We start from the raw sequence: 22,772 nt of genomic DNA on the forward strand, positions 1-22,772 counted from the left end.
ATAAGATAGAAATAGACCCACAGACATAGAAAACAAACTTATGGTTACCAAAGGGGAAAGGGGTGGGGAGGGATAAATTAGGAGTTTGGGATTTAAATTAGGAGTTTGACAGTACTATATATGAAATAAGTAAACAACAAGGACCTACTGTATAGCACAGGGAGCTATATTCGATATCTCGTAATACCCTATAATGGAAAAGAATCTGAAAAAGAACATATATATACATATATAGATATATATATGTTCATATATATATCTATATATGTATTCATTCATATATATATCTATATATATATATCTATATATATCTATCTGAATTGCTTTGCTGTACACCAGCAATTTACACAACATTGTAAATCAGTTATGCCTCAATTTAAAAAAAAAAAAAGGTTGTTTCACGTTGGTCTAAAGCAGAGATGTTTTTAAAAACATGTTTATTAAAAAAAAGTTTAGTGAATGTACTGAACCACACACTTAAAAATGGTTAAGATGGTGAATTTTATGTTACGTGTATTTTCTCACAATGAAAAATGAAAAGTTTTTTTTAAAAGGGAAAAAAAATTTACTGATCAAAGAGGAAGTTAGTTCAGTGAGAGGGTGGGTCAGCCCCAAGATAACTATGTGAAACAATAGAGAAAATGAGATACCCATCAGGAAAAAAATCACCAGCCTATTAATCTTCTGAAACATGTCCCCAGAGCGGACTTTGATGCAGAAGCACATTAGTGTGTGTTTAGGTTTGATTTCAGATTTGTCTGGTGAATGTGGCAACTGGAGGGGAGGAGACGGGAGGAACAAGCATCAGTCAGAGGTCTTCTCTGGGCCGGATGTTCCCTGTGTGTTCTCATTTAATCTTGCCAGTAATGCTGTGGGTTAGTGTTATTCTTCCCATTTTACCGGTGGGAATACTGAGTCTGAGAGCTATTCTAGAGACATATTTTGTCTACCTGGGCCTGGTGGAAACCTCTGTTGCTTCCACCCGTCCTGTTTATCTACATGGGTCCCACTGATTTTCTTTTTTTTGAAGAAGAGTTGATTTACAATGTTGTGCCCATCTCTGCTGTACAGCAAAGTGACTCAACTATACACATATAGACATTCTTTTTTTTTAATATTCTTTTCCTTTTTCCAGGAGATTGCGTATACAGTAGGACCTTGTTGTTTATCCATTCTAAATGCAATAGTTTGCATTTACCAACCCCAAACTCCCAGTCCATCCCTCTCCCTCCCCCACCTCCCCATCCCTCCGCCCTTGGCAACCACAAGTCTGAGCTCTATGTCTGTGAATCTGTTTCTGTTTTGTAGATAGGTTTTACATTAACTGAAAGTCAAGGGCAGCACGGTTCTTGCTTAGGTCATGTTGTTCCTACCCTTCCCATCCTGCCAGGAAAACTCCACTGATGTGCTGGGCCTGCAGTAAGGTGGGTGACAGTGACAACTCTGATAACAAATGCTACCAGTCGTTAAGCATTCCTGTGGGCCAGGCTCTGTTCAGATACGAGACCAAAAGTAACAATTTAGTTAAGACCTTGGCCTTTCGAGTCAAGATAGACCTGCGTCTGGGTCCAAACTTTGGCTCTGCTACTTTCTAGCTGGGCAATCATCACAAAGATACCGAACGTATCTAGGCCTTAGTTTGCCACCTGTAGAAGAGGGGCAGTGCTAATCTCTTCCTAACAGGATTCTCAAGTGGATTAATGCGGTTGAGGTATGGAAAGGGCTTAACAAGGTTGACACTGGAGCAAGCTGTCAGGAAGTGTAGCTCTCAGGAAATGATCAATCCTCCCAATAACTGTATGAGCTTATTATTATCCCTACTGCACAGATAAGGAAGCTGAGGCCTGAGAGGTTGTCACTTGCCCTAAGTCACATGACTAGGAAGTGACTAGTCAGCCCATCTCCCACCTGCAGCCACATCCAGGGAATGGAAGGAGCTGGGAGCTCCCTGTTTGCTGTATATTCAGAAAACAGACTCTTGTTCCTGACGCTGATAAGTTCGGGGGGCCGCGGAATAGATGCCCCGAGAGTTCACGGCCAGGAAGCCTGGATTTTCAGCAAAGCCACAGGAGGACCAGCTCTGTCCACTTGACCTGCTGCATTTTCCTTGGCTTTAGGAGCTGAGCGATCAGACGGGTTCAGAGTTCGAGAACTCTGATGTCAGATGGGTTATCACAGTGCCTGCCATCTGGAAACAGCCCGCCAAGCAGTTCATGAGACAAGCTGCCTACCAGGTAAGTGCGGGGCTGGGGGCGGGCAGGGCCCAAGATGCACCTGGCGGTGGCTGTCACCCCACTCCAGGGTCCCCCAGCATTCACAGGCCTCCCTGGGGAGGCAGCGAGGGGTCTCCCACAGGCAGGGGGGCCAGGAGCCTTCCCATTCCTCAGCTTCCTCCTGGGGGAGCAGCGGGGGTCAGACGGACAAGGGGAGGGGCTGGGCTCAGTTTTCCTTCTGACTTTATTCATTTCCAGGTCTTGTTGCCCCTGTAGGTTCCTTGGGGCTAGGATTGCAAACTGAGGTTCAGAGATATTTCTCTGTGGGCAAGTGGAAGTGAGACCCTCAAGGAAAAGTCTTGGGGAACAAGAATATTTGAACAAGGAAGAAATAAAGACAAGGCCAATGGCCATGAGCCAGGCACATCAGCCTGGTGGAGGCTGAAAGCTGCACATATGCAGCTGGGAAATAAAGGAAGTACGAATGTCCTCTGCACGGTTCATCTTAGGAGCAACACAGGAGCACGGCATGTATGGGCGCCCCAGACAGGGGAGAGGGCTGCTGGACCTGCCTGGTGGAGGACACCCACCGCTGGGTGAGGGCAGTGGTACAGTTAGGGAGCGTGCCAGCCAACATGGCGCCATGGAGACAGAGCATTCCAGCGTCAACGGCCAGCCCATCCCTCGTGGGTGCAGGGGGCACCACTGGTGCCAAAACCCTCGCGGCCTCCAACCCTCACATTGTTTGCGGACAACCTGTGCCACGAGGGGGCTTCCATGAGTGTCTGACTTCATGGCAAGAATGGCTGGCCGTACTGACCTGCTGTTCTGGTCCTGGGGACAGAGCTGGCCCCTGTTGTACTTAGTTCCCTGGGTTAATAAATGAAAGCCACCCCTGGGGCCTGGGTCAAGTCTGTGCTGAGAATCAGTTTTCAGAGCCTTCAACCTGAGTGGGCTGGGGAAAGTCAAAAAGGTCATAGATGTCCCATTGTCCCCTGCCACACCTCTCAGGAGAGAGCCACCTTTCCCTGGAGACACACCTTTGATGTTGAGTCTGTGGCCACATGTATAAATATAAGCCTTTCCTTTCAAAACCCCCATCTAATCAACACTGATCTCTGAACACAGTCAAATGGCCCCAGGCACCTTGGCGGCAGGAATTGTCCTGGACACTTGAGGCTTTATGCCAGGCGGCAGGTAGAGTTCAAGGAAGGGCAGTGTTCCACCCCCGCCCGCCCTGCACTCTCCCATTCTCTTCCTTTCCTTCCCTGCCCCAGGCTGGCTCCTCTGCTCTCCCCTTCCTCTGTTCAGCGTGAGAATCTGGCTCAGTCTTTGTGTTTGCCAAAAATAGATTTGTTTTTAAAAGGATGAAGGAAGAAGGTGGAAGTTCCAGAAAGAGGCAACTTCTTTAAAAAGGAAGAGACACAAATGCAGTTTCACTGTCCATGGGATCCCTGGGCATCAGGGAGCTTTTCCTTGGTGTCAGCCTTCAGGCAGTGTCCAAAGACCCAAAGATGGGACACTGGGACATGGCTGTCTGCTAAGACACAGCCCGGGATCCTGAATTTTCCCAGGAAGGATACTCAAGAATCATGGTTCTGACTTTCATTTTCCAGCCCATGGGAAGACTTCAGCAACAAACATGTGACCCGGAAAGGGGACAGTTCTTATTTTTAGCGTGAAAAAGAAAGAGGTGCGGTGACTTGTAGATTTGTCGGGGCTGATGGAGCCCTGGGCCGGCTCTTCAAGGACTGCCTCTCTGAGCGGGTGGGGCCCGTGTGGGGAGAGGGCCCTTACACTGGGGAGGCCAAGGGGGAAACCAGGCTGAGGGGGGCGTGGCGTCCTCTGGGCTTTGGCACCTCAGGCAGTAGGAGGGCCAGCAGCTCCTGGGCAGGGCCCAGGTGACCAGCATGGATGGAGGGGATGGGGGAATTTGCTTCCTGAGGCCCAGAGACACCCTGAGGATCTGCCTGTCCTCTCCATGCCGGGTAACGTTTGTCCAGGGCAGTGTCTGTGCAGCTTAATGTTTGGCCCTTTGTAGCTCTGATTTGATACTTGTGTTCAGTTTACAGTCACTGGATGGATTTTAAGATGGCAGGTACCATTCATTCATTCTTTGTTCACTCATTCATTTATTCATTAAACAAGCCTGTGCCGGCGGGGCCTCCTGTGTCAGGACTGTGGTAGGTGCTCGAGTCATAGGACAGGAGCCCTGCTCTCAAATCACTTGCATCCAAGTGGTTCATTGAAGCCATTTGTACTTCAGGCAAGGGGCAGGTGGCATATCAGGGGCACCCTCTTTAGCCTGTCTTCTGGGAGAGTCTTCATGACAAGATGGAAATGGAGCTCGCTACTCTCCAAAATTAGCATCTCTCCAACTCTCCCTCCTCACCTCCCATTTATTATGCAGAGTAAGAAAGATGCATACCTGTGATGGTTACTCTTATGTGTCAACCTGACTGGGCCTAGGGATACCCAGATATTTGGTCAAACATCATTCTGAGTGTTGCTGTGAGTGTGTTTTAGGATGAGATTAACATTTAAATCGATTGAATAGAGCAGATTGCCCTCCCTAAGGTGGGTGGGTCTCATTCAATCAGTGGAAGGCCTGACTAGAACAAAAGGCTGAACCTTCCTAGATAAAATAAGAGGGGATTCCTCCTGTCTGCCTGCCTGCCTGCCTTCAGACTGGAACACTGTTTTCCCCCTGCCTTTGGACTCCAACTGAAATATCAGCTCCTCCTGGGTCTTGAGCCTGCCGGCAAGGGAATTATACCATTGGCCCTCCTGGCTGTCCAGCTTGCCGACCGAGGTCTTGGGATTTGACAGCCTCCATAATCGTGTAAGCCCAATTCCTTATAACAAATCTCTTTCTACATATACATACATCCTACTGGTTCTGTTTCTCTGGAGAAACCGGATAAATACAGAACCTGAGCCAAAAACACAGTTCTTGGCCCGCCCAGCTTCTGAAATCTGAGAGCACCCACCAGCCCTTCCACCTGAAGTGCTGCCTGTCGGCCTGGCTTCTGACAGATGAACCGGAAGGATGAGGAGGGGGGATGGTTCTCCGTCAGGGCAGCTGGGAAACTGGTCTGTCCACCCCGCTTGCCTGTGGCAAAGGGAGCGCCTCCTTCCGGGCTCATGGGAGCCCTCCCGAGCCCAAGTTCATGGCACAGTCACATGGAGGCTGAACGTCATCCCCCACCGGCCTGGTGGAGGAGGAAGAGGCCTGGACCAGAGCCAGGAGATGAATCCCTGGGCAGCATCTCCCGTGGAGAAGCAGGCCTGCAGGGGGTGGGCCTGGGGCCTGCACTTGGAGGACTGAGATTCACTGCCAGTGAGGGCTGCCCAGCACTTGACATGGGGACAGTTTCATCTGTGAAACTTCCAAAACTCCTCTTATGTCAAGTGATTGTTGAGAAAGTGGGTTAAGTCTCCATCTTTTATAATCCACAGCCTCGGGACAGCTTTAGACCCTTTAAGAGCATTCAGTGGAAAGATGGTGGCAGAAAGAACAGCTGAAGCCTCTTCTGAGGCCCTCAGAAAAGACCCAGAATGAGGAGATGATAGTCCCACTGCATCCTGAGCACATCATGCATAGGAGGTAGTCCAGTGTATTTCTAGAGGCATTTTGCCTAAAATGTGTAACTCTAGTAGGTTCCAGAAACCTGTTAAATAAATGATGTTCCCCAACGTACGACGATCTCCTCTAACACGGAGTTGCAGCTTGCGTTTGCCTCCCTCTCTGAACAAACGGCAGTGAAAAATAATCACATCAGGAAAGAAACCCAACCCCATGACACTCAGAAGCCGTGCAGCTGTAGCTCTTTGCAGTTTGACACCAGGCCAGCTGAGCACTCCGCTGGTCTGGCTGTTTTTCTCGGCTGTGGACACAGCCCCTGGCGGATTTTCCTGGCTGACGGCGGGTCCAAGGAGCAGAGTGGTCGAGGTGGTAACTGCCCACGTCCTCGGCCTCCCCGGAGTGCGGTCTTCTCACCCACCCGCTCCTCTCAGGTGGAGCTCGTGACCAGGAAGCAGAGCGCTAAAAACTACTACGATGGAGCTCTTGCTGGCCCAGATTCGTGGAGAAGTCAAATGGGGTAGCAACCTCCTTGCTCAGACGCTTTCTGATTGCAGAATCCTCAGGTCATGTTTGAAATGCTCTCATGAGAAGGGCCAGAAATTGCAGAATAAAGGCTGGCTGGAGGGATGGGTGATTCATTCATTCGGCAGCTGCCCTCTGAGCACCTACTGTGTGCTCCGGGGTAAGAAGACCTGACTGCTGCCCTTAGAAAATGTACCATCTTGCAGGAGAGGCTAGACAGGTCCGCATGGATCTATAGTCGGGGGCAGAATATGCTAGGTGCTGGGCTGGGGGCCGAGCAGAGGGGGAGCCCACATTGGAACGGAACAGTGGCCTTGAGATACCAGCTCCAGAGGCAGAACTATTGAAAGCGGAGAGAGAGCTCTCCTGCCCTAGTTGACCCTGGCCTGATCCCAGGAAAAGACCCCCAGGTCTCCTGCCAGCTGCCAGGCCAGAGGGCTTCTGCTGAGAAGGATGGCAAGTGTTTTCATGCGGAAACAAAGCTTACATTTCAGGGCACTGGATTCTTCTGCTCAGAGATAAAGACATCTGGGTTTCTGAGAGTCGGGCAGAGACTTTCGCATTTCCTCCTTCTCTCGGAGCCCACCAGCAGCTCTGGGAAGCCTCCTGGTGACTGGGAATCCGTGCAGAGGCAGCTGCCTCCCTTTGCCTCCCCCTCACCTCTCCCTGTGGCCTCCATGAGAGTTTGCTGGTAGGGACACAGCCCCTCACTCTCACTGGGGAGTGGACAGGGGGGCTGGCTTAAGCAAAGGAGTGTGGTTACTTTGTCCTGGGCCTTCCAGGCACTGCCGGGGCCTCCACTGACCTTGCCTTTCCCCTCCCCTCTGGTTTGGGGTCCTCTTCACCTCTGCTTCTGTCTGCATCCTGAGCAGGGTACTGTGGGGGAACTCCCCGTGGAAATAGGTCAAAGCTTTTGCTGGGGAGCTGAGGCCAGCCCAGCTGGGGAGGGACAGGTGAAAGGCTCCCCGAGGGGTGCAGCCCACGCTGTTCGGGGCAGATTCAGGTCAGCCTGCTTGTTTTTCACATCTTCAGGATGTGGGAGCATCCGGTGGGGGGGGTGGTCTCAGTCACACACCAGGTACCCTCGGACGCCCTTGAGTGAAGAGCCTGCTTACTCCAGGCTCTCCACTCCTCTGGACCTCTTGATGTGATTTTCCACATAGATGTTTCACATCTAAGTTAGAGATCCTGCTCAGAATTTCTGGGAAGGCATGGAGGGGAATAAGGGCGTCTATTTTCTGCTCTCCTTTGTCCCCTGCCGTCCCCATTCCCGCTGGGCCCAGGCCCCTGTTGCTCTTACCAGCCACATGGGAGCTGCCTGGCTGGTTGACCTCCCAGTGGGACACAATGACAGGAATGTGCCTTTTGAGTGGGCAGAGCCCGTGCCTTTCCTCCACACTGAGTCCTGGGCACCGCTCTGCTCTGCCCGCACTAGCCTCCTCCCAGTTTATCCTCCATCCTGAACTTTGGAGGGGAGGCTTGTACATCCAGAGCCCACTGTTGCTTTGTAACGCGTCTCTCCTTCTTCCTCAGCCCATGTTGTGGGAGCTGGGCCTGTGAGCTTCTGTTCTAGGAGGGCCTTGGCTTTACGTACAAACCCATGAGGATAGAAGAACCAGTCCACGAGCGCCGTTCTGTAGACGGGGCTCCTCCTGGTGTCCCTTTGGATTTCTTCTTCTGGGATCCTGGGGATAAAGGTTCAGAGGTTTCACTGTTCCTGGTGGCACCTGACGCGTGTAACCCACGTCCTATTTCATCGGGCATTTTAACCTTTGTCTGCCTTTGTGCTGAGGATGTCTGAGGAGACCCTATGAGAAAGCGAGGCTGGGGGAGGGGGCACCTTTATTCCCTTGGATGGGGAAATCTTGTCGCGCATCTGTGTCACTAACCTATTGACCCGTGTAAGCTAAGGGCAGACCTGGCCTCTTTGACCTGGGCACCCTGCTGATGGGCACAGATGCTGCCCATGTGGTCGGCCTCAGCCAACGGTACAAGGAAGGAAGGTAGGAGGCGGGTTCCTGGCAGAGGGTGTAGGCGTGTGCGGTTCCATCTGGTTTTGTAATTCAGTCTTCCAGACGGGTTCTGCCCTTGTGAGGCATTCATGGTTTTGGCAAAGTGGAGATTTTCAGTCACCTGCCGGCTGATGGTATCTCGTTAAGACGTAATTAACTGGTTCGTTTGGGGTGTGGTTATTAGGGACAATGAATGACAGCGGGTCTAGGCAGTACTGTCGCAGAGTAAATGAGTAGAGAGCGTACCTTCAAACCAGTTCAGGAGGAGTATTAGGGGCACCCACGGGTTTTGTCAAAGTACAGAGGCCTGGGCCCTACCCCAGTACCTGGAGTTATTAAGAGTAGGAGAGCTGAGAACCAATCAAAGAGCTGGTCTGCAAGGCTCAAGACCTGGGCCTGGGCTGCTCTGCCACTTCTCTGGGATACCCTGGAGCCTAAGACTGTCCCGGGTTTAGCACTGAAAGGCCAGTGTCCCAGGAAACCGGGACAGTTGGTTGCCCTACCTCTCCGAGCCTTGGTTTCTTTCTTCATAAAGTGAAGGGGTTGGACGAAAGGCATTTCTAATTTCTAACCTGAACTCCCCTCCCCTCCTTGCCCAATAATTGACCCTCCTAAGCTCCTTCCGCCCGTGCCCGTGACTCTAGGCCAGCTTTTCCCCACCGGGTCATTGTACATGTGTGACATTAGGCGGACCTTTGTCCCTGGTTGACGAGATGAGTCCACTAAACCTCCCAGGGCCTGGGGGGACCTGGGAGCCTTCTCCAAAGTGGGTGCCACACGAGGGCGCATCCCGGCTTTCCTCGGAAATGGCAGCAAAGACAGCAAACACAGTGGTGATAGAAGGAGCTAGTTTTTGTTTCCCATTGTGCTGGCAACCAAGGAAAGCCGTGAGCTTGGGCAGCTTCAACAAGCAAGCTAGATCTCGTGCTCCGGGTCAAGGCCGTGAGAGGCCAGGCCGGGCTGTGTCTCCCAGCACCCTCAGAAGGCTGGTCCCGGAGCCTCCTGGCTGCCCTTCGTGAAGCCTGGAGGGGCTGTGGCAGGAACAAGCCAGACGTCACGGGGCAGAAGCATTTCTGCTGTGAAAGGGATAGACACTTTGAATAAGATAACTGTCAGTGGCCTTTCCCCCTGCACGCTAGGAAACGGGGACTCTGTGGGATTCCAGGGGGGCTTTCTCCTGGAGCTCCCCTGGTGCTCTAGAGATAACAGGTCAGATTCCCACACAACAGACTCAGACGCTTGCATAGCTGAGGCCCGGTGATGGCCCTTCTGTTTCCTAGGCCACCAAAGATTGGGCTTTGCTACGATTCGGTCAGACCATTTAGTCCTGGAACCGGGAACAGACCATCGGCCTTCCATCCCGTTGTGGTTTTCAAAGTTTTCGGTCCTTTGCCCCTTTGTGCTTCTCAGTTCTGGGCCAAGCAGGCCCCAAATGCAGGAGGCCCTGAGGCTCACAGGGCCTGGAATTTCCCAAGGGCGCTTGTACATTTTCTTTCCCCACTCTGTGACGTTTGGGTACCTGGCTTGGGGACCAGCACCCGATCTCCCCCGATTTTAGGCTCTGGAGAGGCCTGTGGAGGGAATTTCCCAAACAAGCGGAGTGTGAGTGTCCCTTCCTTGCGGGGTGTCTGCCCAAGGTGTGGGTGTCCTTGGAGGGGTCCCAGCCTTGCCTTCTGTCTTCCAGGCAGGCCTGGCTTCCCCCGAGAACTCGGAGCAACTCTTCATTGCCTTGGAGCCCGAGGCGGCCTCCATCTACTGCCGGAAGCTGCGGTTGCACCAGATGATTGAGCTGAGCAGCAAGGCCACGGTCAATGGGTACAGCTCCAGTGACACAGTAGGAGCTGGGTTTGCACAGGGTACCTCCTGCTCTCTCTCTCCCCCTCCCCGCTGTCTTCCCTCCAGCCCCCTGCATGTTTCTGTGCCTTGGAGTTTTGAAGGCACTCAGTGCGGTCGTGAGAAATCAAGATGCTTCTGGAGGAGGTTGGCCCTTAAGTATCTGTGTGCTCAGCCCCCCTACCTGGCCCCTCCAAGGACCCCCGTAAACTCAGCAGTGGTTACCCTAGTTCGTCACCCACCCAAGTACCTTAGGGGAGGACACTTCTCTCCAAGAACCCAAGGGTGGCCTGAGAGCGGCTCTCGGCCTTGCATTTTACTAGGTGTTTAATCTCTCCTCTCTATTAACTGATTCTTAATCTAATCCCACTTGCTTGTTATTAATTCCTCCGTTAAGACTGTTGATTTATTGCTGACTCACTCATTGGGGCTGCTTCGTGTGTGATGAGCTCGTTATGTGTCTTAACTATAAACCTGGCGAGAGTTGACACTAGAGATGGAAAGGGCTGACTTTTCCTGAGGGACTGATGCTCATTTAGCTGTGGGAAGGAGCACCACCCATGGAGACCCGGGATGGGCATTTTAAGGGCCTTTTTCTCTTTAATGTTTACTATATGCAAGTTGCTCACAATCTTGTGCCTCAGGACTGTTTTCCCTGGAATGCAGGGCTCCGTCGGTCTGTCCAGGGCCACGGAGTCTGCAGACACCCTGGATCACTCAGAGCCACGTGAGTGAGCGTGGAAGCTGATGGGAGCTGGGGAGGTGGCGCTGTGCGCCCCGGCTCTGAGCTCTGTGCCCGGGTGAGGGCTCCGAGGACAGAAAACCCCCCATCGCCCAAGCCCATCTCCATCCTGCCCTGCAAGGCCCAGGCCCAGGAGGAGAGAGATGCCATCAGTGAGGACGGTCACCGGTTGGTCCCAAGCTTTTCTTGGTCCTCTTCCCAACGCCTGTCTCTGCACTGCCCGGGGTGCTGGGGCCCAGGCTCACCCTTCGCAGGCACACATTCCTGCCCACACAGGCCTCTCTTCCTCTTCACAGGGTGACTCTGCCCCGGCAGCCACTGCTCTGCATTTTTAACCCAGGATGGAGGCGTCTGTGAGCCTCAGCCACGAGACAGCGGCAAGAAGTTCGCTTGTCCCCAGGCTGCTGCCTCAGCCTGCTGGGGCCATGTGTTCGCACCCTGGATCTGATTCACCCAGAATGAATGGAAACGGGCTTCCCTCTAAGTCTGAGGGCTTGATTTGCCTTTTTCTCACAATGCTTGGCCTCCCCAGCATGCCAAGGCTGGCCTCACTGCTAACTAAATCCAATGCATTCATGTTTTAAATACTCCAGATGATCTCGTTATTTAAATTTCCTTCTTCATTGTTGTAACTGGAAAAAAGAGGAGTGACTGACTGGGCTGTATATTTCATACGCTGATTCTTACTCAGTTGTTCATAAACAGCAGCTCATGTCAGAATTAGCTAATTCAACACAGCATTCCTTGACACTTCTTAAGTATAACATTCACATTTGAGGGGGAAATTTTTTTGAATGCTTGCCTTCCCCAAGAGCTCAGTTTTTGGTTCCCTTCCTTTAACATATCCTACCTACCCTCACACTGCCCTGTGTCTGTGTCCTGTGCCTTGTGGGATTTACTGTTTTCTCCTGTGCTCAGAGGCGTGTCTTTGGTTTTTGAAATCCTCAAATTGTTGGCCACTATCCCTCAGAGGGGCAGTGAGACAGGGGTTCTCTCTCAGCCTTGCTTTACGGTGGGAACCCGTCTCCCGGAAGGACGGGGTGCTTGCTATGTGCGGAGGCCTGGCAGAGCACTTAATCCGGGATACCCAGGATGGCATTAATACCCTGAGACCCCCTGGCTGTTTTCTGCCCTCTGATGCTCCTCCCTGATGGACGCCCAGTGGCCACCACTGAGGAGACCAGAGCTGGCACTCTGCCCCCAGCACGGCAGGGTTTGCTGTCGGTATTATTTTACTCCAAAAAGACTTAATGAGATTAGAAAAGGCTACATTTTTCACAATCTTGGGCTTAATTTGCCCGAAAAATGAGATAATTTTTTGAAGCTCAGAACATGTTTTATTAGCCTCACTAGGCCGTTTTTTATGAATGCCCTTTCGTTAGTCGTCTAGATTGTTTTAGAAAACCAATGCCCACTACAAGGTGTGCAATATAAGTTCATCTGGAGCTGGTGTTGGGAACAGCAGAGAAGCCCTGAGTTTGGAGATCCCTCCCAGGCCCACGGGAACTCTTTCATTGGGGGCTGGCCTCTCCGCTGTAAACCAGAGCCTGAGGAACTTCAGGCTGGCCCGGTGTTTGCCATTCTAATCTCCAGAGAAGATGTTTTGCAGACACTGTGCTCCTTGCTGAAGGAGGCTGGAGGGTCAAGGGTTCTTTACTGGATAACCAGCAACAGCTGGATTTGTAGGGCTTGGGGACTAAAAAATTGGTCGGGGGGACACTTGTGGGATGGGACAGCAGAGTGGTGGACAGAGCCTTCGTCCGTAAAACCAGGATTGCTCTAAATTGTTCATTGTAGTGATCATTTGTTGGGTTCCCAGTCTCATACTTGGTGCTTTGCCTTCCTTATCACCTGCTGTGCGCCTGGTGGCACAGTGGGTGCTGAGGATAAATCAGAGGGCTGGCCTCTGCTCTGCCTGTGAGAGGCGTCACGTGATTTGCCCAAATTCCCATCGTGCCTGTGCTCTGCTGCCTCCCAGGCTCCCTCTCACAGCACCCTTCCCACCTCTTAACATTCGTATTCTGCTTTTTCAGACTTCACTCTAAATTGTTAAATCTCAAAGGCAGAGGGGGGTCCGTGGTCTGAGGGTTAATTTCAGGCTGCAAGACAGAGTCGTGGGAACTGCAAGTCCCTTGACCTCCCTGACCTGGTTTCCTCGTCTGAACACAGGACGATGTGATTTGTGCCTGTCCGCCTCACGGGGCTGTCAGGAGGCCTGCGGGAGATGAAATACCCATGCGAGTCACAGCCACGGAGTATCTCGAGCCGTCCCCGGGTTGTCCCGCGGTGTGCAGGAAAAAGGCGGCGCCGACTTTTCTAGGTTCAGCCGTGCCGCCTTGTGGCTGAAGCGCCACCTTGTGGCTGAAGAGCATGTCGACTTCAACGGGGTCTGGAAAGGGCTCCTGGCCGTTTATCCAGGATCCAGATTAGGAGAACATACCCCGCATTCCTTGTATCAGACAAAGCTGCTTGATGTGAAATTATTTAACCAAGCGCACTGCAGGCTGCTTGGCAGACAGCCTCCTCGCTGGGGCTGCAAAGCCAGGAAATTGGCCTATTTTATTCGCATTCCCCTGAAAGTGTCCCTGGAGGAAGGGAATCTCATCAGGGTGAGCTTTTCAGCAGGGCACTGGCCAAAGCTGCCAGGCAGATGAATAGCTGAAGGCTGGTGGAAATAGCCACTTGCTCTGGAAGAGCTGACTTTGTCATTCCCTATGTTGTATTTATGTAATCATTTTGATCAAGTATCACCAAATGTTCTGTTCCTAAACCTCCCATGCTCTTTTACCTCCACTGACTGCAGGTGACTGCCAGCTCTTTCATGTTTTCTTACCCGTCGTTATTTTCTTTCTGTTGGCCACTAGCTAAGGAACACGTACGACGTAATCGGCAGAGTCGGACCTTTTTGGTGGAGAATGTCATAGGAGAAATCTGGTCCGAGCTGGAGGAAGGTAGCATCTTTAAACGTCCTTTGCCCCTGCTGGATTGTGTGTGTGTGGGGGGGGGGGGGGCGCTGCTGGCAAAAATGCATTTCTATTTGTTCCTTTTGTACTTTTGGAAAATGTTCCAAGTCAGTTGGTTTTACAGACCACTCGCCCAGGGAGAGCTCTTTTTGGAGCTGTCATTTTGCATGTTCTAAAACCATATAGGTTCTTCAGAAGAAAAGTAGGAATTGGAACTCACCAGTTCCAGAGTGAGTCTTGTGCTAAACAGCAGGTCATTTGATGGTGCTATTAACTTGGTAGGAAGTGGTCCACACGTGCCAGGTATGCAGCAGCGCATGACCTGAATGCTTTAGTCCTAAAGATTCACTCATTTGGGTTCATCATTCATGCTAACCGGTACTTCTGGGCAGACACTATCTCATCTCTTTAGTCATGAATAACTCACTGTGTGGCTAATTAGCAAAACTATTGTACTAATGAGTGTTGATGGCGCTTAGCTGGGTACAGCAAGTCATCCTGCCAGCTTGTTCCAGGACATGATGGACAAGTGGTCTATATAAAGGTTGGCTGTTTTCGTACCAGGTGACAAGTATGTGGTAGTGGACAGTGGCGGTGGCACCGTAGACGTGACAGTCCATCAGATACGGTTACCGGAGGGACACCTTAAAGAACTGTACAAAGCAACAGGTAAGCCTGAGAAAATGAGAAAAATGGCTAATTTTCTCATACCTGAGTTGTTTAACTCATTTCAGATTTCTCTCAGTATCTCATTCTTTCAGTGCCACCAGCATGTGGAATTATAGGCAGTAGAGGATATGGATGCGTGAGACCAGAGAGCAAAATGCAGTTAAATGGCCTTTAAAACACAGACCACCATAACTTGGGTTTGGGCATAAAGTGAGCCTGTTTCAGATCCTGGCCATGATCGTCACCTGTGATTTGGTTAAGCTTTCTAGAGAGGTCCCAGGACGCCTGGTCTTGGATCAAGATCATCAAACCAAAGAACATTCTCTTCTTCTTGGTGGGGTGGGGATGAGTAATTAGTAGATCACAGGGACTAAGTGAGGTCTGCTGGTTTTCCAGACACTGTCCTTGGATATCTTGGGTGGGAATACCATGATGCCCCTAGTTAGTTAAATGTATTGATTTTATTTCAAATGTAATTGATTTTAAACAGATTGTTGACGAGTGATTTCTGTAGGAAAGTTTCTCCACGTGGAATGAGAAGAACCTAAGGGTTTTAAAGTGTAAGTAAAAACGCATAGCTGCGGTCTGCTGGCTAAGTGGGTCCAAGTCTGTGCTGCTGTCTTTGAGCAGAACCCAGAACCCAGGCTAGGCTGCTTCTCAGACTCTGGATTCCATTTCTGACCGTTTTTAACATAGTGGTCTCCCATTTTGTTCTTGACTCAGGTGGACCCTATGGATCTTTAGGAGTAGATTATGAATTTGAAAAGCTTCTGTGTAAAATATTCGGAGAGGATTTTATTGAGCAATTCAAAATCAAGCGTCCTGCGGCCTGGGTTGACTTAATGATTGCATTTGAGTCTCGCAAAAGGGCAGCTGCCCCGGACCGAACTAACCCGCTGAACATCACCCTGCCCTTCTCCTTCATTGACTACTACAAGAAGTTCCGTGGGCACAGTGTGGAGCACGCCTTGAGGAAGAGCAAGTGAGCTGGGCTCATGTTTGGCTCAGGACAGTCTAGGGGGTAGATTCTGTTCATGGGGAGGAGGAAGGTGGTGTGGACTCTGAGTTCCAATCCTACACACTTGCCGTGTGACCTTGGGCAAGTGACTCAACTTTTTTGTTCCTTAGTTTTTTCATCTGGAAAATGGGCATGATAATTCCACTTACCTCAAAGGGTTGTTGTGAGGATGAAATGTATTTGTATATGCTTAGCACAATGCCTGAGACCTGGAAAATACTATCTCTGTGTCAGCTATGATTACGCACTAAAAAGATAAGCTGTATGAAATCAGGGAAGTTTGTCTGTTTGGGGCCCTGCTTTATCCCCAGTGTCTACAACAGAACCTGATGCATAGGTAGTAGGTGCTCGGTAAATATTTGTTGAATTATTTATCTCCCTGCCTTCTGCACTAGACTTTGGCTTCCACTGTCTCAGGGCAATGTTGGCCACAGGCAAGAGCAAAGAGAAACAAAAGAGGTTATGCCTTAGCTTTGAAGCTTCTAAGGGTCTGGTTCCTGGTGGTTTAGTGTATTTCTAAGGGTTCTTTGGACTTTCAAGCCCCCTTCGGCCCCCTCGGATGTGACAACCATTCTACCAGGGCCCATGACTATGCAGGTTAGCCTGGGTATCCTTTATATACTCGCCGCTCATTCTCTCTCTGTCATGCCTCCACAGTGTGGATTTTGTGAAGTGGTCCTCGCAGGGGATGCTGAGGATGAGTCCAGATGCCATGAATGCCCTTTTTAAGCCGACCATTGATAGCATCATTGAGCATCTCCGTAAGTGATCAGCCAGGGCTCGGCCACTCAGTGGGGCAGAGCCAAGAATGGGGACTGATGTTTCCAGTATCACCAACCAGTATATGTGAAGTCAGGATGGCAGGGGGGTCTGGGTCTTGGAGCCGCAGGCCAGGGCCCCGGCAGGAGTGGGCAGGGCCTGGGCATGCATGAGGGCGGTTGCTGGGCACTGGCTGTGGATCCCTCACCTTAGGTACTGCAAAGCAGCCCAGAGCCTGTTCTCACTTGGGCTTCCATTTGGCTTCAAAAGTCAGAGAGCCGGGAGATCTAAAGCAATATTATCATCGAGTGACAGGCCTTAGGGAATGGATGGTCTTTGCTGTATCAGAACAAATTAGAAACCGCAACCTCTGCTGAGGAGGAGGAACTGCTGTGTAAACCAAAGAAAGGTCTCCCACAAGAGAGCAAACAGAATCTGGCCGCGCAGTTAACCTGCTGCCTCAGGGGCCCTCGCCCAGGGACACACAGTAGACTCACCAGGGCCTCTTTCAGTATCCAGGCCCTCCACCCACTTCCCACCCTGCACCTACACGGTCAGAACTCCTAGAGGTGGGATGGGAATTTTATGAAAAACCAAAGAATAATATTGATAACAGCCTGCCTTAACAGAACCGCAGCTTTGGAGAGGGCAAGGGGTATTCATTTATGTGTAACAAAGAACTACGTAAACTGATCACTGTCTGGCTGTTAAAATGGGTTTCTACTTAGCAGTAGCTTTGGTTTTTATTCCTGAGCATATTGATGTACAAACCCCTCCTTTCCTGAAAAGATTGGCTCTACAAAAATATTGCGTTCAACAAGTTCAGACTAAGCCTGTCCTCCAGCTGGCCCAAGCGGCTTTGTCCATTCTCCACATTCTCAGGCCACCCGGTCCCCCCTGGCTTTTGGTGACAGGTCTCTGTCCCTTCCTCCTCCCTTTCAGGGGACCTGTTTCAGAAGCCGGAGGTGTCCACGGTCAAGTTCCTCTTCCTGGTGGGTGGCTTCGCCGAGGCGCCCCTCCTGCAGCAGGCGGTGCAGGCTGCCTTCGGCGACAAGTGCCGTATCATCGTCCCCCAGGACGTGGGCCTCACCATCCTCAAGGGCGCCGTCCTCTTCGGCCTGGACCCCGCTGTCATCAAGGTGCGCCGGTCCCCGCTCACCTACGGGGTTGGGGTGCTGAACCGCTACGTGGAGGGCAAGCACCCGCCCGAGAAGCTGCTGGTGAAGGACGGCACTCGCTGGTGCACTGACGTCTTCGACAAGTTCATCTCCGCCGACCAGTCCGTGGCCCTGGGCGAGCTGGTCAAGCGCAGCTACACCCCGGCCAAGCCCTCCCAGCTGGTCATTGTCATCAACATCTATAGCTCTGAGCTGGACAGCGTGAGCTTCATCACCGACCCTGGGGTGAAGAAGTGCGGCACGCTGCGCCTCGATCTCACGGGGGCCAGCGGCGCTGCCGTGCCCACCCGCAGGGAGATCCAGACCCTCATGCAGTTCGGGGACACCGAGATCAAGGCCACGGCCATTGATGTAGCCACCTCCAAGAGTGTCAAGGTTGGGATCAACTTCTTAAATTACTAACCGGCCCTCCCCGCCCCCTGTCCCCTTGGACTCAGCTCACCTGCATCTGCTGACCTCAACCCTGACTGTTCTTTCCCTGCCCTTGACCCTAGCCATCACCCGTCTGAATTTCAGCAGGGAAGATGAGAACAGCCAGGGCTAGAAATAATTAGGGGTTTTTGAGGGCATACTGGAGTCGGGAAAACTGTTGGCAGTGAAGATGGAGGTTGGGAAATAAGAAATTTGAGGGTCCCAGAAAAGCAGCTAGTGTTCGTAGGTACGAAGCGGTGAAACGCCCCCCCCGACCCCCCACCGCCCCACAAGGGAATCAGTACATTTCTGCAGCAGTGATCGGGCTTGGGGTGAAGAGATCTCCCTTATGTAGAACTTAGGGTGCCCTGTCGCGATCCTTCCAGATTTGGAATAAGATCTTTGAGCCAGGAGGAGATTCTTCATCTCTCTGAGACTTTTCTTTTTTACATATTTTGGATGGCAGTCAATATAAAACGCCATCCATCTGCAGTTAATTTCTTTTCATCATGGTGTGATTAAAAGTGATGATTCACTGGGAACTTGGAGGGTTTTTAGCTGGTGGGAGAAGACTGCCTACACTGGGCGCTATTTTAGGTTCTCATAATTTAAATTCCAAAAAGGTTTAGTGAAGAATAACTGTAGCTTCAGCTAATCCACTAGGATTTGTGAGTGGGAGAGCTGACACCTCAACTTTTCGGCAGGTAAAAACTTGCTTCGAGGGAAATGGATATTGAGCTAGTGACATATCCCAAATTATATGCTGTGATAGAACTCCCCAAAGGCCAAATCCTGATTTCTGAATTCATAAGTAATTTGAGTTAACCTTAGTAGGATTCTGTGTGAGAAAATGAAGCTGCAGTTTGCCTTGTTCACATCACCAAGCCCGGGAGTCCGGAAGAGCCCCTCCCCTTGACAGGCACACGTACTTTAAACTAACTCCCTCCTCCCTGCTTGCCCTCATCTCCCTAAGAGATTTGGCCATTTATTTCCACATTTTGAAAAGAATACGTTGGTGATACATGGGCAGAGAATCTGTTTAACGAAACGTTTTGTTAAAATCTTCAGTTTTAAAACTAGAACTAAAGAGTCTATCTAAAGGCATTCAGAGATCTGTACTTAGTGAATGAAGCTGGGTTTTTTCAAACCAGAATCTGCAGTTTTTAGTAAATGCCACAGGGGACTGTGGTTCAATTGGAATTTAAAAGTTCCTAACTTCAGGGTTTTGGAAAGCTGAGGCACAGACCAGAGCCTGCAGCTTCCAGCTGGGTTCGCTTAGGGAGTGAGTCTACAAGTGAAGAACCACAATCCCACACGTTGCCCTCTTGTGAGTGGGGCTGGAGCTCCAGCTGGCTTGGGGATGGCACGTTTAACCTTCACAGGAAGGGCCTGGGGAGGAAAAAGATCGGCAGAAAGGCAGCCTAAGAATGGGGCTGAGGAAGCAACTGGTGTGTGTGCCCGCTCTCCATCCTTCCCCACTTGCAAAGCCAGTCTTCAACATTCAGGAGCCAACTGAGGAAAAGAATCAAGAACCTGACTCAGCCCGTGTGATCTGTTCAAAGCTGTCTTTTCCACCTGCTGGAGTGAATTCGATTTTAAATCACCGGAGGCATGCATAATGAATGAGGGGAGGATGGGTGACTCAGCCACTAACTTTGAATGCAACTTGGATTCACAAACCCATTATCACAGCGCATTATCATATGCAGGTTTTAAGTAGCATTTCCAACTTCATTCTAACGTGTCTTCTTTTTCACATTGCTGGCTGCAGAATTCCCTACTAGAATGTGAAACACTAACAAACTACAGAACTAGAGAATGCTAGTCACATACTCAGTAGCGGGGTTTCGCATGGAGACACAAATGTGCGCTCTAGGGTTCTCTTGCTGCCTGCTCGGCTTCAAAAGCTAAATGTTATGGGTCTTTCTTTGGTGTTGCCAGCCATACTCTACAAACAAGACTTCTCCATTTAGTTATAAGTAATATAATTTTATGTACATATAATATTAGAAAATTGTACAGAATCTTGATTTCTACAATATGCTCTTGTTAAAAAAAAAAAGGGAAAATGCTCTTTGAATTTTGTTGATGACATTGCTGCCTTTAAGTTTCCATGGTTTCATGTCTTAATTGTGCTTCCTAGACATTGATTTGTACTGATGCTAAGCTATGGGCTGTGTGTGCAGACTGAGCAACAGACAGAGGTGCCTAGGGTCAGACTCCTCTGCGAAACAGACCGGCTGGATTGACAGCTCCATCAGACCTTTCTACACACACATCCTTCCCAAAGGTTCACAGTTTATATTTAAAGGTGCATAATAATGTATCGATTCTCCTGAACTGTCTTTGAGAGCTGAACGTTCTGGTTCTGTAAGCCATGTGAATGTGCAGAAAAACCTCCGAAAACTCTGTGTCCCTGCAGGGTTGTCAGCGCCTCCTTGTGGGGCGAAGCAGTCACTCTGAAGGCAAAGTGTGATGTTTTCAGGACACCAGAATCAAAGGAAGGAATCAGGTGGTACACAAATCCAGCTTTTCTACTGGATTAAGTGTGAGTGTGAGTAATAGAGTCAAGTCCTTTTCTTGGCTAATGTAAGGCCTTTCCCATCTTGCATTAAGGATGTCTCCTTGTCTACTATTTCTCTTAAATGAAATGGTTGAAATTTGCAATGTTGGCAAAAAGATGATGGAGAGGGGGTGATGATTTTACTGGATTTTCTTCTGCCCCAGAGATGCAGCCCTAATAGACTTCTTAGAGGGAATCCTCAAATCCACCCCTTCTCCCCTCCCCCCCCCCCACAGAAATATTCTAGAGTAAGAGCACTGGATAGGTACACTTGGACACATTTTCTAATCTTAGAAAGTTTCTAAAAGGCCCATTGTCTTAACCCATTACTCAGTTGTCCCTGGCATATTATCTGAGGTTCAAGTTTCTTGGAAGCAGAACTGTCAAAGGGTTTCCTTTGTAACTTCCCTTTCTGTACACAGCAGGCATTAATAAATGTTGAATGTCAGACAAGAATGTCAGACGGACAAGAGAGGAAAGAGGAAACATACAGGCGTTTCTGCAGACCGATGGCTAAGATGAGTACAGATTACAGAGCCTGCCCTGCCCTACCCCTAGAATGTTATTTAGATCAAGTTTAGCTTTTAGAGTCCAGGTCTGGTTAATTGCCAGGGTGGCAAAGAATCGCATGCACCTATATAAACAGGAGTCAAAATGCATTATTAGCTGAAGATCGAATCACACATTGTAGAGATGAAATAGCTGTGATTAAGCTGCATATTTATGCTGGGAAATGGCTGAAGTGGATGACTAGTATAAAAGTTGTTGGCCATAACATTATATCTCTTATCTGCTTGGAATATGGAAATATATTCTAAAATAACAGCCACTGGGGTCTTGTTCACTATAAATTCAAACTTCACAGAACTTGGCAGCAATTCACAATTTGACTGTATCTGCAAACTGTCTTCACAGATGTCTAATAAAGCATAACTCTGGATCTCATGTGACTCAGACTTTTTTTTTGCCCTCTGAATTTGTAAATGGAATTATAGATACATTACTGACATTCCCCTCTACCCCATTTCAGATGGAAATTGATTTTCAGGTCTTTTCCTAGGTGTTGCAAGCTTTGTTAACTTTCATTCCAATAGGACTGGCTCCTCTGTTCACTGGGAACCAAGCCTTCATTGACATCCATGAACCCCTTTTCCCTTGAAGCCAAAGAAAGCAACCTTGCCAGAGAGAAGGCAGATAAGCCACAGTGACAACTGACAACTCCACTGCACCCAAATGAAGGTCATAAAAAAAGAAAAGCAGAAGGCTAAGGACTGATGCCTTGTCCTCTGGTATCCTAGCAGGCACAACTAGCTGGCCGCTGCATCTAGGGCCTTGGGTTTATTCCAGGCTCTATGTCTGGGTCACCCTCCAGAGTTGGCTCTAGTAGTTTCTGGATAGTCTGAGGCGGGCCCTAGGACCCCGAGGGAGGTATAAATGGGTTCTTCCTAAGTGGGTAGCTGCACCAGCTTTCATCTGAAGTTTAGTTCCCATGAGAAGAGGTCGGGAAGGCCGGGATGTGCAGTCAGACAAACGTGTATTGCAAAGTAGAGCCAGCAGGCAGTCTGGCTGCCGTTTCCTCATCTGTAGGGAGCGGCTGGGACCAGCTGTCTGTAAAGGCCACTCAGTCCCTGGATCTGGGTCACACAGTGGGCATCTTGGTTTTGTCGACTTAAAAAAAATGCACAACGTGAGAGTTGAGAGCTAAGTTTTACTTGGGACAATATGAGGGCTATAGCCCGGGAGACAGCATTTCAAATAGCTCTGAGAAACTGCTCTGAAGAGGTAGGGGGGCAAGTCAGTATATATGTGATTTTGGTGAAGAGGGAGTACATGCAATCAGGCACATATTTTTTGCAGAAGGTTTCTGCTAGTCTCGTGAAGGCTACTGCTAGTCACGAGGAGCAAACGTCACCATGAAGGGTTTTAGTGCTTTTCTAGATATGAGGAGATACAAGAATTAGGCTCATAAAATAAAATCGGCTCCTGAAAATATCTAACTCTCTGAAGCCCTGTTATGCCAGTTCTTCCCAGAGCACAGAGTGCCTCATTTCTGCTCCCCACCCTGAACTCCTTTCAGGGGGTGTTGAAAGTCAGCAACTTCAGTAGCACCTGAATTAACCCTTGTAGATGGCAAGTGCCCACGGCAAGTGCCAATTTGTAGTTGACAGTTTCAATCCAATGAGATGAAAGCTCATCGCCCATAAAATGAGGCCGGTTAGGAGTACGGCTCCACCTTCCCAGCATCCTTCATTTTGGTGCTTTGTCCCTTTCTGCCCGGTTTCCTGTCCTGGCCATCTGGAGAT

General features: G+C 50.0%; 1 protein-coding gene across 4 annotated transcripts in view; it reads left to right on the plus strand.

The window, feature by feature from the left end:
• HSPA12A (heat shock protein family A (Hsp70) member 12A) overlaps positions 1-21,409 on the plus strand; it is a 162,105-nt gene extending 140,696 nt beyond the window's left edge. For all 4 annotated transcript variants that reach the window (XM_082423405.1, XM_082423407.1, XM_082423406.1 and 1 more), the window contains 7 exons: positions 2,118-2,234; positions 10,018-10,189; positions 13,773-13,859; positions 14,436-14,540; positions 15,264-15,522; positions 16,216-16,319; positions 17,260-21,409. In XM_082423405.1, coding sequence (XP_082279531.1) covers positions 2,118-2,234; positions 10,018-10,189; positions 13,773-13,859; positions 14,436-14,540; positions 15,264-15,522; positions 16,216-16,319; positions 17,260-17,897 — 1,482 coding nt within the window. In that variant the 3' untranslated portion in view covers positions 17,898-21,409. The remainder of the gene's footprint in view (positions 1-2,117; positions 2,235-10,017; positions 10,190-13,772; positions 13,860-14,435; positions 14,541-15,263; positions 15,523-16,215; positions 16,320-17,259) is intronic.
• Positions 21,410-22,772: the final 1,363 nt, after the last annotated feature.

The sequence above is a fragment of the Balaenoptera physalus genome (assembly GCF_965194825.1).
Source record: "Balaenoptera physalus genome assembly, chromosome: 14".
NCBI lineage: Eukaryota > Metazoa > Chordata > Mammalia > Artiodactyla > Balaenopteridae > Balaenoptera > Balaenoptera physalus.